This window comes from Prosopis cineraria, unplaced genomic scaffold, assembly GCF_029017545.1.
Source record: "Prosopis cineraria cultivar Desert tree isolate PC_DT_omini unplaced genomic scaffold, ASM2901754v1 PC8, whole genome shotgun sequence".
In the NCBI taxonomy this organism is placed as follows: domain Eukaryota; kingdom Viridiplantae; phylum Streptophyta; class Magnoliopsida; order Fabales; family Fabaceae; genus Prosopis; species Prosopis cineraria.
In genome coordinates, this window is record NW_026555339.1 from 20,865,022 (window position 1) to 20,884,754 (window position 19,733).

The 19,733-nt window shown below is 29.1% G+C and overlaps 1 protein-coding gene across 1 annotated transcript; it reads left to right on the top strand.

The window, feature by feature from the left end:
* On the top strand, positions 1-5,048 carry LOC129317450 (LRR receptor-like serine/threonine-protein kinase EFR). The gene is made up of 4 exons (XM_054961775.1): positions 1-691; positions 1,300-1,440; positions 3,914-4,044; positions 4,551-5,048. Exons 1-4 carry the CDS (start codon positions 1-3, stop codon positions 5,046-5,048), a joined length of 1,461 nt encoding a protein of 486 aa, XP_054817750.1.
* The last annotated feature ends 14,685 nt before the right edge of the window (positions 5,049-19,733 follow it).

The window sequence follows — 19,733 nt, forward strand, 5'->3', positions numbered from 1 at the left end:
ATGGGAAATCTTTGCTTTCATTTCTCCCTCTCCATTTTCTCCATGCTTTGTCTCATGGTTTGCCAATCTTTATGTTATTCCAATTTTACCCTTGATGGATTGGCACTTGTTTCTTTCAGATCTTCTATTAGAGACCCTTACAATCACTTGAAGAATTGGTCCAACTCATCATCTTCCTACTGCATGTGGCTCGAAGTCACATGTGATTCTAACAATGAGAGAGTGAGAATCCTAAGTCTTCCTGAGATGGGTCTTGTGGGCACCTTACCCTCACAAATTGGAAATCTATCCTTCATAGAAAAACTTGAACTACAAAGCAACAACTTTCATGGTGGGCTGCCAAAAGAGTTGCTTCAATTGTACAAATTGGAAATTCTAAACTTGAGTTATAATACTTTTAGTGGAGAAATTCTGACCTGGATTGGAAGCTTGTTTATGCTTCAACACTTGAGTCTTGGCAATAATAGTTTTGAAGGTCTCATTCCTCCAAGCATATGGAATTTGTCTAAGTTGGAGACCTTGGATTTGAAGTCTAATTCTATCAATGGATCTATTTCGGTGGATATTGAAAGTCTTCAACACCTGAAATTTTTAAGCATTTATCAAAACATGCATTCAGAAAGTATACCTCCAATTATCTCTAACTTATCATCACTTGAGCACATCTCTTTGTCTGTCAACTTCTTAGAAGGTATGTCTTGTATAATATATATGTGATTATGTAAACATTTATTCTATTTCAAAATTGAAGAATTTATCTTTTTTTTTTGGCAATTGTTTATATCAGTCTTATATTTGATGTCAATCTAACTTGGGGTATGCTATTTACTATGTCTTTTCAAAGTTAGATCTTGAACCGAAAATTCTCAAATACTTTACAATTGCATTAAACGCATTAACTACACCTCTATAATTAAGCTATCATCCCCAGAACAAATTTCACAATTCTTTAAAATTGTTCCTTGAATGAGTTATCTCTGACAACAAATATTTTTGTTTAAGTAGACAATTTAATTAAATGTTGGTGGGAATTCTCTTTCAGCGAGGCACTTTTTTTTACGCTATAATTTTTGGAATTCCTTTTCTACTTTTCAGTTGTCGTAAGTTGATGCATGTATTATTCTATATCTGTATATTATTATCTGGTTGGTAATATTGACTAGAGATCAAATTATTGAATACATGTATGACATGCAACAAAATGCATTCCCAAAATTATGTCTACTCTTTCGTTTAATATTATTTTTTATATAAGTACTTACGAAAAAAGTACAAGGTTATTTTGTGGCCATATTGCAGGACATATTCCCAAAGAAATGAATAAGCTTACAAATCTGAAAAATATGTACATGGGTATGAATAAGTTGTCAGGCCAAGTACCAAGCATCAGAAATTTGATCATGCTTGAAATTTTATATCTTGGAGGCAATAACCTCCAAGGTACATTTTTAATGAATCATAACTTCTTTTAACTATTGTTTGCTTTTATTTTTGGGACAATTACATCCTGTGGAGTGGACTTATTTACAAATAAATCCCACGTAATTTAGAAACTATAACCATATCCCTTGAGATCTGAGTATAATTTGAAATTAAGGTGTACAGATACTATTACCCTTACTTGCAATACATGATCAATTTAATTATTGAATATGTGAAGTTACAGTTATAAAAAGTTGAAATAATAGTTGTAAATTATTGATGAAATAGTTGTAAACAATTAATATAAAACTTTGTTGGTAACATATGATCAGTTTAACTATTAGATGTGTGAAGTTATAGTTGTAAAATGTTGATATGATAATTGCAAATTACTAATAAGGTATTGTATATAATTAGTATTAAACTTATCATGCATGATCATTTTAATTATTAAATATGTGAAATTACAGTTGTAAAAAGTTGAAGTGATAGTTGTAAATTATTGATGACGTAATTGTAAATTACTTGATCGATGTAATGTATTTTTAATAGGGATATTACTGTCTTTGCACCCTAGTTTCAAATTATACTCAAGTTCCAAGGGACCTAGCTGTAAATAAATCTGCTCTATAAGACCTATATATAATTGTTCCTTTATTTTTTAATGGGAATCATTATAAACAACTTTTTTGAGTGACCATAATTTTTGGAGAAGCATCCCTTCAAATATATGTCAAATTGACGATTTCAATGGTTATATTTAGGAGACAATATATTTTCATAAGTCTATACTACAAAATAAATCAAGGACCCATTTGTTTATGATTAAAAACTAATTGAGTTTTATGTCATTTAGATATTTTTTTTAAAAAAGTGATATATGCTGTAGATATTTTATAAAAAGCATATGTTATTTTATGCTTGATTATAGTAATGAAAGGTGATTATTATATAGTTATTTTTAAATTTTATGATATCTTCATGGATCTCTATTCATAAAAAATTATTATTTAGTTATTTTAAACGAGCAAGACTTAGGTACTTGACCTTATATATTTAATGTATTGTACTTAAATCCAATCAAATCAAAACAAGTGAAATTTAATGAGTTAGTAATATTAATAAAAAATTATTTTAGAATAAATAATCTATAAATGATACGCATCTCTTTATTCAATTGGAAACAACCACCATAACATATAACGCTAAGTATATAAAATTTTTCTTTTTTGGAAACTATTCAAAGTAGCATTTCAAAATAGTCAGAACTTAGAAATATGTTTTTTAAAAAAATTTGATTATTTTCAAAATTTAAACAAATATCATAAAATTTCACAAAATAAATTTTCATAAAAAATAAGTGATCATCTTGTAAAAGGAAGATCAAACAAATGGACCCCAAATTAAATCTCTAACTTTAATTTTATAACTTCTTTTTCACAAGGATTCTTAAAAATCATAAAACAAATTCATACGAGTTTATTCTATTTTATGTTTTAAAATTAAAATTATTCTTTGTAAATTATTAAACCAAGTATATATATATATATACTCAACAGACTATATCAAATTTGTTTCCAAAACATAAAAGTAAAATTGTGGGAGGTGAGAGGTGTGGAATTAGAATGTTTAATTTTGTGCAACAAAATTCACAGCATTATGATTTTATTGTGTTGTAATATTGTGGGAAATATTCCGAATGAAATAAGCAATCTTACAAATTTGGGCAGCATATACTTAAGTGCTAATCAATTGTCTGATCACATACCAAGAGGCATTGGCAAGTTCACTAGGCTTCAAGAGTTATTTCTAGACAACAATCACTTAGAAGGTATATAAATACTTTTATCAAATTAAAGGGTCGTTCTACTTAATTTTCTGTTCATATGATATTTTATGCACGAGCAATAAAAATAGTTACTTTTTTTTACCACATTGTAAAAGGAAGTATTTCTTTACAATAAACATAGAGATTCTCTCAAATCCAAATTGTATAAACATAGATGATGATAATAATATACATTGTTCCTTGAATGGGTTGTCTCTGTCAAAAAAATATTTTTGTTAAGATAGAGAAGCTAATTAAATGTATTTATTTGGAATTCTCCTTCAGCTAGGCACTTTTTTTTCGCACTATATAATTTTTGGAATTCCTTTTGTACTTTTCAATTGTCATAGGTCGGTGCGCATATGTATATATTATCTGGTTGGTAATATTGACCAGAGATCAAATTACTGAATACATATATGCGATACAACAATAATGCATTCCCAGAACTTATCGCTTTTTGTAATCGTTTATAACAATCTTATATTTGATGTCAATCTAATTTGGGGAATGCAATTTACTATGTCTTTTCAAAGTTAGACTTTGAACCAAAAATTCTCAAACATTTTACAATTATGAAACAAATTAACTATACCTCTATAATTAAGCTATCATCACTAGAACAAATTAAATATACAATAAAAACAGCCTCAATCTGTGCAGGAGATTCTACACCAACACCGCGCAGAGAGTACAAACAGCCGCCACTCGAACCACCACCATTAGACAAATCTCGATCAATAGGCAAACTGCTGAGCACACCAGAGAATGAGCCAAAAACTGAAGAACATAAGGTTCCACCAAATTAGCCGATGATCATGTTTATCATTGCAAACCTAAATAACGCTTATGTCATATGTGTGTGGGTGTTGGAATAAGAATGTTTTGTATTAATGTGTAATGATCCTTTTAGGGATATCATGAATTAGTGTTATGCACTTGTGTGTGTGTGTACTCCCTATGTGATGAAATTACCGTTGTTTTAGAAATTCAATGCCAGTTGATCAATTTTTTCCCTATTATTGCACTCTCATTTACTACATTCCATCCTATATATAAGTCATTTTTAGCTACTTTACCGGAATCAAAGAAAGGTAGTTAAATTATTGATGTTTTTTATACATGCTTTCATTTATCCTCCCCCATTTTCTACATGCTTTGTCTGATGGTTTGCCCATCTTTATGTCATTCCAATTTTACCCTTGATGGAGTGACACTTCTTGCTTTCAAACCTTCTGTTACGGACCCTTACAATCACTTGATAAATTGGTCCAACTCATCATCTTCCCTTTGCAACTAGTTTGGAGTCACATGTGATTTTAATAATGAGGGAGTGAGAATCCTGAGTTATCTTGAGATAGGTCTTGAGGGCACCTTACCCTCACGTATTGAAAATTTATCCTTCCTAGAAAAACTTGAACTGCAAAGCAGCAACTTTCATGGTGGGTTGCCAAAAGAGTTGCTTCAATTGTGTAAATTGGAAATTCTAAATGTGAGTTATAATACTTTTAGTGGAGAAATTCCGACTCAGATTGGAAGCTTGTTTATGCTTCAACACTTGAGTCTTGGCAATAATAGTTTTGGAGGTGTCATTCCTCCAAGCATATCCAATTTGATGAAGTTGGAGACCTTGGATTTGAAGTCTGATATTATCAATGGATCTATTGCATTGGATATTGGAAGACTTCAACACCTGAAAGTTTATGCATTTCCAGAAACATGCTTTCAGGAAGTATACCTCGAACTATCTCTAACTTATCATCACTTGAACACATTTCTTTGTCTCTCAACTTCTTAGAAGGTATGTCTTGTATAATATATATATGTGATGATATAAACATTTATTCTATTTCACAATTGATGAATTTATCATTTTTTTGTAATTTTTTATATCAGTCTTATATTTGATGTCAATCTAACTTGGGGCATGCTATTTACTATGTCTTTTCAAAGTTAGTCCTTGAACCGAAAATTCTCAAACATTTTACAATTACATGAAACAAATTAACTATACCTCTATAATTAAGCTATCATCCCCAGAACAAATTTGACTATTCTTAAAAAATTATGCCTTGAATCAGTTATTTCTGACAAAAGATATTTTTGTTGAAGTAGACAAATTTTTTTTATAACATGTTTAAGTAGACAATTTAATTAAATGTTATTGGGAATTCTCTTTCAGTGAGGCACTTTTTTTTTATGCTACAATTTTTGGAATTCCTTTTGTACTTTTCAATCGTCATAAGTTGATGCATGTGTATCTGTATATTATCTGGTTGGTAATATTGACTAGAGATCAAATTATTGAATACATGTATGAGATACAACAATAATGTAGTCCCAGAATCAGATGTTTTACTCCTTCGTTGAATACTACTTTTAATATAAGCAGTCACGAAAAAAGCACAAGGTTATTTTTTGGCCATATTGCAGGACATATTCCCAAAGAAATGAATAAGCTTACAAATCTAAAAATATGTACATGGGTATGAATAAGTTTTCAGGGAAAATACCAAGCATTGGAAATTCGTTCATGCTTGGAAATTTATATCTTGCAAGCAATAGCTTCCAAGGTACATTTATAACGAATCATAATTTATTTTTATTTTTTTGCTATTGTTTGCTTTTTTTTTGGGACAATATATTGATCCTATGGAGCATACTTATTTATAAGTAAGTCCCATGTAATTTAGAAACTTCAACTAGTCCCTTGAGATCTGATTATAATTTGAAATTAAGGTGCACAGATAATACTATCCTTACTTGTAATGCATGATCAATTTAATTATTGGATATATGAACCTATAGCTATAAAAAATTAAAGTAATAGTTGTAAATAATTAATGTTAAACTTTGCTAGTAACATATTAGATATGTGAAGTTATAGTTGTATAATGTTGATGTGATAGTTGTAAATTATTGATAAAGTAGTTGTAGACGATTAGTATTAAACTTGCAATACATGATTAGTTTAACTATTGGATGTGTGAACTTACAATCATAAAAAGTTGAAGTGACAGTTGTAAATTGCTAATGATATAATTGTAAATTACTTAATTGATATAATGTATTTTTAATAGGGACATTATTGTCTTTCCACCTTAGTTTCAAATTATACTCAAGTCTTAAGGGACCTAGCTATGATTTTTTTTTGCTTTCGCACTCGGTATCTTGAGATATTTTGAGTTCATTGCCTGCGCCAAATTACTCCAGATCCCCATTCTGTGGACCTTATGATGAAAGATAGGTATCGATGGCATGACCTCTTTGAGGCCGCTTTAATTATCACTTTTTGTCACCCCTAAGGATTCAATCACTCGTTGTTGAGAGTGCCTTGATTTTTGAATTTTGTGAGACTTGTTTATAAATAAGTCTGCTCTATGAGTGAGATTTATACATAATTTTTCCTTTATTTTTTAACGATAATCATTAGAAACAACTTTTTTGAGTGACCATAATTTTTGGAGGAGCATTCCTTCAAATATATGTCTACGATTTCAATGGTTATATTTAGGAGACAACATATTTTCATAATTCTACACTACAAGATAAATGAAGGACCCATTTGTTTATGATTAAAAAATAAGTGAGTTTTATATCATTTAGATTTTAAAAAAAAAAAGGATATTTGTTGTAGAGATTTTATAAAAAGCATATATTATTTTATGTTTGACTACAGTAATGAAAAGTGATTATTATTTAGTTATTTTTATTTTTATGATATCTTCATGGATCTCTATTCATAAGAAAATATTATTTAGTTATTTTAAAAGGGCAAGACTTAGGTACCTAGTCTTATATGCCTAATATATAATACTTGCATCCAATCAAATCAAAACAAGTGGAATTTAATGTGTTAGTAATATTAATAACAAAAAATTATGATGGAATAAATAATATATAAATGATACACATGTCTTAATTTAATTAGAAACAAGCACCATAAAATATAAAGCTAAGTATATGAAATTTTCCCTTTTCAAAAACTACTCAAAGTAGCTTTTCAATTAATCAGAACTTAGAAATATCTTTTTTTAGATTTTGATTATTTTCAAAAGTTTAAACAAATATAATAAAATTTCAAAAAATAATTTTTTATAAAAAAATAAGTGATCATCTCGTAAAAGAAGATCAAACAAATGGACCTCAAATTAAATCTCCAATTTAATTTCATAACTTCTTTTTGCAAGGATTATTAAAAATCATAAAATAAATTCATAGGAGTTCATTATATTTTATGTTTTTAAATTAAAATTGTTCTATGTCAAATTATTAAACCGTGCGTGTGTGTGTGTGTAAACTCATCAGACTATATCAAATTTGTTTCCGAAAAATAAAAGTAAAATTGCGGAAGGTGAGAGGTTTGGAATTTGTGTTTAATTTTCTGCAACAAAATTCACAGCATTGTGATTTTATTGTGTTGTAATATTGCGGGAAATATTTCGAATGAAATAAGCAATCTTACAATTTTGAGCAGCATATACTTAAGTGCTAATTAGTTGTCTGGTCACATACCAAGAGGCATTGGCAATTTCACTAGGCGTCAAGAGTTATTTTTGGACAACAATAACTTAGAAGGTATAGAAATACTTTTATCAAATTAAAGGCTAGTTCTGCTTAATCTTCTGTTAATATGATATTTTATGCATGGACAATCAAAATAGAGTTACTTTTTTTTTTTACCACATTGCAAAAGGAATTATTTCTTTACAATAAACATAGAGAATCTCTCAAATCCAAAATTTATAAACATAGATAATGATAATAAGTTTCTGAGCATTAATTAACCTTCAACAGGATAGTGAATATATACATATACTCAAGGAACTGGAAAATTGACTATTATTTTACTTTATTATTTAGATTACGACCCACAGCTTTCATAACTTGTACTACAAATTTAACAGACTATATCAAATATTCACCAACTTAAATTTCTTAATTAAAATACATTTCAACTGCACATTATACTTTGGGATTGGTACACGGCAATTCAAAACCATATATAATTAATGGGAATTATCCTTTATTATCATTTAAACAAGCTTCTTATTACTTAAAAGTAAATTTTTTATGAAAAGTTAAAAAAAAACCGCTACCCCTTATTAAACTTGTTAATTTATCAAGAAATATAATTCATCAAAATAAACAAATAAAAACTAGGCTAATATAGTCTAAATTGTTTTCAAACGTAGAACTATATATATATATATATATATATCATATTTTTATGGATGATTTTTAGTGGTTGCTTATCTTTTGAATATATAAATCTATATATGAGGACAATCATGCTTTAGACATATATAAGGTTATTTTCATTTAGACCACTAACTTTAAAACACAAAGTAACTTCAAACAACATAAAAAGTATGCGTTACCACAAATTTAAGTGTTGCTCTTTTTACTTACAATGATGCATTGTTAATTTTCTTTTTTTGTTTGCAGGAAATATTCCCAATGAAATTATAAGCCTTGCAAATCTGAAGATGATGAGCCTAAGGGTTAATCAGCTATTTGGCCCCATACCAAGAGCCATTGGAAACATGACTGTGCTTCAACAGTTGTATCTTGATAGTAATAATTTAGAAGGTACATTTTCACCAAAATATAATGTACTACAATCATTTTCTTTTAACGTGATATTTTATACTGTATAATGACTTCTTTTCTTAATTTTTTCTTTGAATCATGCATTTTCAATCCCCTCAGATGTTCAACTTCTCTCCAAACTTCTCCTCGTCTATTCTTTTTTCTGTTCAGATTTGATGCTTGAACCGGTGAATCAACCAACCAACATGTTTTCCATGTTCCCCCAATTTGTTGACAAATTTTTGACCATTTCACTACAAATAAGATTTAATGGTTTATGCTAGACTAGACGACAAGCTAGTTCACGTCCAACCGGCTAGTCTGGTCCAATTGTAAAAACCATGATGTAACTAACTATTTAGATTTGTAATAATATACATTAAAATAATTTTAGAAGCTCAAGCCAGCAAGCTAAAAACTCATCATCCACTACTAAAAAAAACCTACAAGAGCATTTATTTTAAACATAAAAAATGTGAAATTATATGACAAAATTGTGAACACTAAATTAGTGACGGATCAAAGCGTGCTAAGTTTGTTGTAAAGGCTCCAATCCATCACAAATTTTTCCAAAATTTTATGTTCAAGTAGTGGGTAAATCTAAGCAGTTAGACATTTATGATTTTCTTTATATTTTAATATTAACTTCCGTTGATACTTCAATTAGTATTTGTATTCTAGGATCAATACCTATGGAAATTGGTAAACTTCGACAGCTTGAGATAATAGAATTGTCTCAAAACAAATTGAGAGGGTTTATTCCATCAGAAATTTTCAACATGTCAACTTTGGAGGTCTTGTCTCTCTCAAACAATTCTCTATTGGGAAGTCTTCCATCAAATTTTGGATTTGGCCTTTCTAATCTACAAAAGCTTTATTTATGGGGTAACAAACTTTCTGGAAAAATCCCAAATACCATACCCAATGCTTCTAAGCTAACCACTCTAGAATTGGAAGTCAATAATTTTGAAGGGGTTTTACCAACACAGTTGGGCATTTAAGATGCTTAGAAACCCTTTTAGTAAGTGATAATAATTTTACCATTATAGATACTTCCGATTCTAAAACTAGCTTTTTCAACTCATTATCAAATTGCAAACATTTGAAAAGTTTGATTCTCTCAACAAATCCACTGCATATGAAACTTCCCAAGTCCATTGGAATCTTGTCTAATTCTCTTGCAAGTGCTACTTGTAGACTTGTGTAGGATTCCATCAGAAATTGGGAATCTGTCTAACTTGTTCTAGCTATCATAGGCTGAAAATTTTTTAAATGGATCAATACCAAAAGCAATTAGCAACATAGAGGCTCTTCAAGATTCGAATCTTCAAAACAATGAGTTAGGTGGCTTGATTGTTGATGAGCTTTGTGAAATTGGAAGACTTGCTTATTTGCATTTATCTCGAAACAAGTTTCTGGAGCAATGCCCCTTTGCTTAGGAAATCTTATGTCCTTGTAAGAACTTTACTTGGACTCCAATAAGTTGATTTTTGAGACACCTTCTTCCTTTTGGAATCTAATTGGTATATTGGAAGTAAACCTATCTTCCAATGTTTTAGTTGGAAATCTATCATTCAAAATTGGTAACTTAAAAGAACTTATATCATTAGTTTTGTCAAGAAATCATATATCAAGCATCATTCCATCAACCATAGGTGGCTTGCAAAATTTAGAAATTCTCTTAGTAGCACATAACAAATTTCACAGGAAGATTCCTAAATCACTTGGGAGTTTGCTAAGCATAGTAAAGTTAGACCTTCCCCAAAATCAATTGTCTGGTGAGATTCCTAAATCTCAAGAGTCACTTATATCCCTTGTGTACGTCAATCTCTCTTTTAATGAACCACAGGGTGAGATTCCAAATGGCAGAGTCTTAAAAACTTTAACATTTAAATCTTTTATGATGAATAAAGCACTTTGTGGTGAGCCACAAATGCAAGTGTCTCCATGGAAAAAAGGAACAAGTAAAAGGTCAATGGAACAATTGATTTTGTTGAAATGTGTATTGCCAATGGCTTTGTCAACAGCTTTAATTGCTATAGGCATTGTGCTCTTTCAACAAAAGCAAATAAATTCTAAGCATACCATTAAAAAAGTTTTATCTACTTTAGGAATGCCAAGAAAGATTTCTTATTTTGAAATTTTGGATGCAACTCATAGATTTGATGAGAGTAACTTACTTTGAAGGGGAAGTTTTGGTTCTGTGTTCAAAGGAAAACTTTCAAGTGGAATAATGGTTGCCGTTAAAATATTCAATTTTGACTCAGAACCATTGTCAAGGAGATTTGAGGTAGAATGTGACACAATGCATAATTTGTACCATCGCAATCTGGTGAAGATCATTAGTAGTTATTCCAATGCTAATTTGAAGTGTTTGATAATGGAGTTCATTCCCAATGGAAACTTTGAAAAATAGTTATATTTTGATAACTATCATTTGGATTTTGTACAAAGGTTGAATATAATGATAAATGTAGCATCTACTTTAGAATATCTTCATCATAGCTTGTGAACACCAGTAGTCCATTGTGATTTGAAACTAAGTAACATTTTGTTGGATGATAATATGGTTGCTCATGTGAGTGACTTTGGAATTGCCAAATTTGTAGATAAAGGAAAATCTAAGACACACTGAGACAATATCTACAATCGGTTATATTGCACCATGTAATCAACTTAAATCTTTATTATTCTTCTTTTACAAAAGCCCATTTAAATTGGAGTTCCTATAGTAAGATACATATATTGTCTCTTATTTCTTCAGATTAACAAAATCGAATGAAATTAGAGAAAAAATAAATTAGTTATTATTATGTTAAATGATGCACTTGTTTACAAAAACATTATGTTTTTATACATGAGAAGTTGAATTGACGAACTATAGAAAATTATTAAAGTTATCAGTGTAAAATAATCGCAATTGAATCTAATTTCCCTAATTCTTATATAAAATTTTTATTGGTTATTTCCTTACAATTTTGATGGCTTTTTTTATATTAAAAAAAACTATACTTTTTAATTAATTTAGTATGCTTATGTTGAATTCTTTGTTTTCCTTTTAAACATGAATGTGATGGTGTGTTTTAATGTATGTGGTTGTGTTCGGCCAAAAAAAAAAAAAGTATGTGGGCTCATGTTCATCAATGTAGTGAGCAATTTTAATATAGTGTATATAACAATTCAAGATATATATTCCTCTCAAAAATATATCCCATATATTGTATTTGATGAGAATGTTTTCTGACAGTTTTTATGTTCTAAAAACCATACATTTAAAGTACTGTTTGATTGTTATTTTAAACCTATTATATATATATATATATATCCAATAAATTATAAAGAATACTTCAAGAAATGTATAGGAATTTGTGCTATTAATTAGTTCTTATTTTACTTGCTATATCATATATAATTTACTTGATATTTGACTATGATTGAATTAAATTATATCATATGTAGAATATGGATCTGCTGGAATTGTTTCAACAAAAGTTGATGTGTACAGCTATGGAATAATACTAATGGAAGTGTTCACAAGGAAAAAGCCAACAGAAGGTATGTTTGTCAATGGATTAAGTTTAAAGACTTGGATAAGCGAATCAATGTCACATGCATTGATTCAAATCATGAATTCCAATTTATTACAAGGAGATGAACAATATGTTGGTAATATTTTGACAACTACATCCACTATTTTCAAATTGGCCTTGACTAGCTACTCTAATTTTCCAACAGAACGTTGCAATATGTTAGATGTTGTAGCATCATTGAACAGGATCAAGGACCTGTTTATGCAAAGAAGTAAAGTTAAAAAGAATTAATATTAAATCTATTTTGCAATTGATGTTGTCTATCCTTCATTTCTCCACTATCCCTTAAGAAAATGTTAGATATACGTAATACCTTGTGAGAAAGGGTGATGATATGGTCTTCTAAACATTAAATACAAACTATGAGTTGTGAATTTGTAAAACCTATTCGTTTTTATTTTCATGAGTTGTAATTGTATTACATGGATTGTGAACCTTTGATTAATGATATGTAGGGGTCCATATATTTAAGTTTTTAAAGATGTTATCCAAAAAAAAAAAAACAAATTATGTTAGCTTTACACTTACAAAAATGTCCATCCATCCACGCCTCGAAAAAATTAATTTAGTGACAAAATTAAAACGAGAGATTATTCTTTCCTCGCTAAAGTCTGAATTAGTTGACAAAAAAATATAATGTTTTTCTATTTCCAAATTTCTTTTCAATTAGATAATATAATATACTAAACATAAAAATATAAGTAAACAGTTAAATGACAATATAGTAATTTTAGTTGAATCACTATACCCCAAAAAAATAGTTATCGGCGTTGCAATTATATTCTTCTTTCTGATTATGCCAGGGAGAATTTGTAAGAAATTTTTACATAGACCCAATGCACTACATCATTTAGATATTTTCCAGTACAAATATTCATGTCAGATGGCTGTAAATATGAATTGATTTTGCAATTGATAATGGTAGAGAGAACAATAAAAGAAATTAAAGAAACACTCTATTACAAAAAAATTATTATAAATATTCACATAATACTTTATTTGATTGAAATAGTGCAATTTTATTAGGTAGAACATGGATGATGCGGTGCACCTGGTTCATGCAATAATTTTTTGAGAATTTGGTTCCACTGTTTATGTTTGTAGGAAAATAACAGTTACATCTTAAAAATTAATTTAATGACAACTACAAAAAATGAGTTAAAAAAATATTTTAGTAAAGGATCACAATAGATAAATAATTTAAAATTAGGAATACTGAACTTTGAAATCACCTTTGCATGACCAAGGGATTAAATTGAAGGGGAAAATTATATATTTAGCCTTATATATATTTAAGGTGCTTTTTTCCAATCAAATTATTATACGTGGGTAATTTTTATATATATATATATTCTATAATAAATTTTGTTATTAATATTACTACAACATTAAAATCCATTTGTTTTAGTTTGATTAGATAAAAGTACATTAAATATGTAAGGTTAAGTACCTAAGTCTTGTCCTTAAGAAATGATAAAAAAACCCTCCATTAAAATTTAAAAGTAGCCCCCACCATCATTGTTGCCACCAGTAGAGAGCTCTATAGGTTGGACCACCACCAACTGGAGCTCTAGCCATTGGCCAACAAAATAATTACTTAAAAGTGACTTGGGGATCTGAACCACTAAGCCATTGGTGCCATTGGTAAATGTTATATATAAAATGAACCAAGTTCCTAAACCAAGTTTACTAGCATCCTCATGACTTATTATAACCATAACTTAACTTGTAATTTTAGTAGTGTGCAGTTTATTAATTCATCAAAAGGAACTTGTTAACAATCTCATTTAAATATCCAATTGTTCTATACTATGAAAGTGCATAGGTCATGATAAAAAATGCAATATGAATAGAGTATCATTCTCACTTAGACTTGCATTGTCTTAAAAGTATGATCAAGCAAAAGATATTGCAAACTCAATTAAATTGAGCAAAGCACAATTAGTTGGACAAGATTGGTTGCTTCAATTATATTAAAACTAGAAAATAAAGAAAGGCAAATGATTCTTAGACTAATCAAGAATGAAATGGGACTTTGGATTATTTGTTTCCCCTACATTTAATGCATAACACTAAAATTACATCCTCTTATAAATGTTCTTAATAAAAATAAGTACTAACCTAGAGTTCTAAAAATACTTGAATAAGCTCTATCAATGAACATGATCAAGTTTTTAATTTCATTAATTTCATAATTAATCTCTTGTTACAATTAACAAAATCTAATTTTTAAGTTCACTCTAATGTGGCTATACAAGGTTAGAAAATAAATCTCAATCTTACTAATAAAACTATCTATTTATCATGAAAACTTCAAGTTTTGCTCTATTTTATCCAAGATCTATACTCAAGTTAGCCTTCTCAAGCATCACTCAAATGAACAAAACATCTAAATTATGGCCAATCACTTAGAAGCATTAAGAAAAGAGTAAAATAAACACTTATATATAATTAATCACAAAAAAGATAGGAGAAAGTTAGTATTAATTCATTCATGCAAGCGTTCAAAATAACTTTACAACAAAAGTGTTTAGCTACTCATTAACATCCAAAAGCTACAAATATACAAAATATTTGAACTCATATCATACTTCAAGTACAAGAGAGCAAATGGAAGAACAAGAGGAACAAAAGAAATAAAACTTCAAACGTCTTTAAAGCTTCATCTCTTGAGCTCGACTCTTTCAAAGCCAAAGCCTTAGCAAAACCAAGCCCCTCAAGTGTCTCAAGTCAAAGCAACAACAAATATATACATACATATATATATATATATATATCCAACCCTAACTTTTTCAGCTTATAATCAAAATGTTTCGTTTTGTTGTTAATGGCAAAAGTCGCGACCCTAGGCTATATAAGACTATTAACCTTTTTGTCTGATTTTTTTCTTTTTTTTCATATTTGGTTTTTTCTCTGCACTTTTCCCATTTGGTATAGCCATTCACCTTTTTATCTTATTTTTTTCATCTTAAACTTTTCAAAAGCATCAATAAAGAACTAGAAAATGCAACAAAAATAGTAGAAGTTTTGCCCAACTATCAATATAAAGTCATATGTGCAAAACCAAATAAGTAAGATGCACACTTATTCCTAGTTTGAATGTTCAAAATATGTACAAATGTGTCAAAATATATTAAAATCCAAGAAAATTGTGCTAAAATGACATAAAATTCGAAAACTTAATGCCAATTTTGTTGACTTATTATGATAAAGTGCACTCATGAAAACCATAACTTCACTTTTTTATTATAGCAATTATATTATTACATGTTAACTCATTAAATAAACTAGTTGAAATATGCTTTTTATTCTTCTATTATATATATATAGATGAGTTTATCATGGAAACTTGAAGATCATCTAATACTTAAAATTAGACATGCTTTTCTTTTAACAAAATGTCTTATAGAAAAATGTAGTGCATGTGCAGAAAAAAAGTGGCCGATAATTTAAAAACTGTACAACAATATTAAATTTTATTTTTTGAATTAAAAGGGCAGGCATTAATCAACAACCTGAAGTTACAAGTGGGATCAAACTCACAAATTCCCATCCAACTTTCAGAAGAGCTAATATGCCACTAGGCTATAAGAATATTGGCATAAAAAAATGAAATTGAATCTCATAAACCCAAATCATGATATATTACTTCCAAAACTATTTACAAGAAACAAGTTATATTCTAAAAAGTAGTAATAATTTTTACGTATGAAGCAAAATTCTATAATATCATTGTTCTAATGTAGAGAAACAATTGCGTATGTAAGTCGCTAATGAGATAATGCGATCATCAGAAGTAAGAAATTATTGCCTTCCATGTCTTTTGCATTCAGAAGACTAGTTTAATTTGAATGTCATAAATCATTAGTTTCCTGGAATTTTACCGTCTAGCTAGCAAGTCAATCTTTCCCACAAAACATGTTCTTCCACTTTTCACCCCAGACACTATGAGTGTATCCTCCACTTCCTATCTTAAACCACCAAGCGAAGCCATAACAAACTCATTACAACAGAGATCATCCAATGATTCATAAAGAAAATCACATGGCTTTTGTTAAACAAGTTTCCCTTTCGTTACGAACTGTCCCCATGTCTTCCTTCTTGGCTTCTGTTAAACAAGTTTGTTCGCTGATGCCTATAACACCAGAAACTACAAATACGTCAACCTTGGTTGCTTGTTTAACTTTGGCAATGGCCAAAACTCCTAAAATTAACCTTGCCGGCCATTGTGGCGCCACGGCCATACTTATACCAAATTTAGGACGGACATCAAAACTTGCCATAAGAGCATTAAAGTGCTTCTCTTTCTCTCCACGGAAGCAGCAGAAGTCACTCCCTCAACTCTGCCAATAAAGAGAGAATTAGAGAAAAGAGAAACTCAAATGAGGGGAACAACTCAATATTCAACTCAGTTTCTTCAAAACTAATTTGAATACAACTAAGAAACTGTAAGATTATTTATAGAGCTATAAAAATATTAAAATAATAATAAATGAAATTTTAAAATAATCCTAAAAGATAAGAACAAGGATAATCTAGATTGATATATTTAGGTATCCTATTTATTGAAAATAAAGAAAATCTAAAATAATCATAAAAAATATAGACAAGAAAATCTAATTAAACCTTAAATAATCTAATTGAGATTCAATATCCTTATTCAAACAATCTTAATAGAATAATCCTAAATATCTAAAATAAAACTAATTGAATCTCATCCATATTCTATGAACAATCTAGTTCACTGCTGCTTGGTGATGCACGGTTTTGGATGGCATCGATTTCGATATCGTGGTAGGTTCAGACCAGCATTGGAATGATCTAGCTAAAGCTTTAAAAGGACTTGGCTCAGTAGTTGATCCTCTCCGCTACACTGCAATGTACATTCCCAGATGCTGTCTTGTGCTCGGCGATCAAAACCTACTTGTTCGATTACGTTTGGATTCAATTTTTTAACAACCCTCTATGCCAATATACCGATGGAAACATGACCAACTTATGAATGCATGGGACCAATGGACGAGAATGCAAGTCATCAAGCAGGTGTTCTTGGGCATTCTGACATCACCGGACGCGGCTCACATTGGCAGGTTTATTTTGGCAAACTTTCTGACGTCTCAAGCTCTTCTAGCTCTCAAAGGGTCTTCTAAGTATGGCCAAAGTGGATATAGCAAAGCCATTAAAGATAATGTCTAAAGAACTACTCAAGAGTGTTAGCTTTTTAATTGTCAGTTGATCACTGAAACTGCTTCCATTGATCAGGTCCTACGTCTGTGATAGATATACCATAAAAAATAATTAATAAAATTAATTAATAGATTTCAAAAATAATATAATTTTAATTTATAATTTATATTTATGCATATGAAAATATAAATTATTCATTAGAAAGGTCCTACATCCATAAGAGGATTCAAACCCTTATCTTGGTATGAATTACATCTTTAATTTGCAGTGTGGACTAACCACAGTGGTTTATAATTTCTTAATTTCTATGTATGTTTGCTAATTTGAGTTGATCCTAGTGTTTTTAAAAATTTACGGCAAATATACGTCTTTAGTGATTTAATATTTCACAAGTTTCATTGTAATCCCTTAATTTTATAAAGTGTTTTTTCAATCTGTTAATCCTAATACAATTAGTTTTATTAACAAAAAAATGCTGACATTAAATTTTTAAAGGTTGACAAAATATTCTCCAATATTGACATATTAATTTGTTTTTTAAGTAACAATGACTGACATAAAATGTTATTGTTTAACTAATGGGTGAGAATTAGAGGACTGAAAAATTTCATAAAACTAAATATCCAAACTGAAACCTTACATAAAGTTAAAGAATTAAACTAAATATCCAATGTGTCTCACATTCTATTGGTCGTTTAATTTTTATTTATAATCTGTTATCCTTAGCTTCACCTCAAATTTTCACTTTTCTTTCTTCGTTTTCATTTTAATTTTATTAATTAAAAATTTTATTATGCTTCATTTTCCCCTTAATTTTATGTTGTTTCTTGTGTTTCATTAATTTTGAAAAAAATAATATTTTATTTAGAAAATAATTAATACACTTTACAAGAAAAACATTTGAATGCGTTGTTGGTAATGGATGAAAGTAAGAAGTAAAAAAAAAAGTTAAATGTAAAAAATATAAAAAAAAATGAAGTAGCATTAAGCAAAGATATACAGAATAAAATAAAAAGTTTAAATATGGGGAATCCGGAAAATGCATATTGAACAGGACCCTACACACACACACACACAAATTTATCGGCAATCATACCATAAGATTACTTGAAGTCATAAAAAATGAATGCATTTATAATCCTCACGAAATAGAATCTGTCAATTCAAATACATTTACAGTTCTTCTGTCTATTCTTTTCACTTTTTGAAAGCCGATGCATCACAACCTGGTTTGAAAATTTTTAATATGGCTTAATTTTTTACAGACCCTTTTTTTCCCTACGAATTCTCCACAAACTGTATTGGAAGCCAAAGTCTCAAGTTTTAATTCAAATGGTTCAAGAAAAAAAAATGTTCTGAAAAAAAAAAGATATCAATGAAAAGATATAGGTTCCAATACCTCCATTAAAGAAGAAAAAAATGTTTTCCTTAATGTATGGATATTATTTTATGTATTTGTAATTTTTCAACAAGATCTTGCTGTGAAAGGAATGTCGTGTTTTGATGGCAAAGAGGACTTTAACTTCTTCTTTTTTTGTCATTTTACATGCGACTGAAAATACCTCAGAAGAAAATAATGAACGTGATAAGAACATACCACTTGAGTCATGAGTGATGGTGGTAGTTACGGAAGAATTAATCATGCTTTTAATATATCATTTATCTTTCTTGTAGAGAAAGACTTGTGTTTATGAAGTCTCCAATGACATTATTTGCTCCGTGTCACCTGAGCTTGACTCGAGCATATTCCTTTCATATTATTTAGTCAAGGGCTCAATGCTGTCAAACTGTTCATATTAATAATGGTGGGGATTTTTTTTTTGTGTTAAATTTTAGTTACCTCAAATATCGATTTGGTCCTTTAAATTAAATTTTTATTGATTTGATACCTAATATTTTTTATAATTATCATGTGAGTCCTTTAAATTTTAAAACACAAACTGAGTTTCAAATTAATTAATCTAATGTGTATTAATTTTAGTTGTGACTTGTGAGACTTTTTTCTCTAATATTTTTCCTATTATTTTCTCTCCATTTTCTGCTTATTCTTTTTGCTTGAGCTTGTTCTTCTCTTGAGTCTCAGATTTTTCTTGTCTTCTCATTTATTTCTTCTT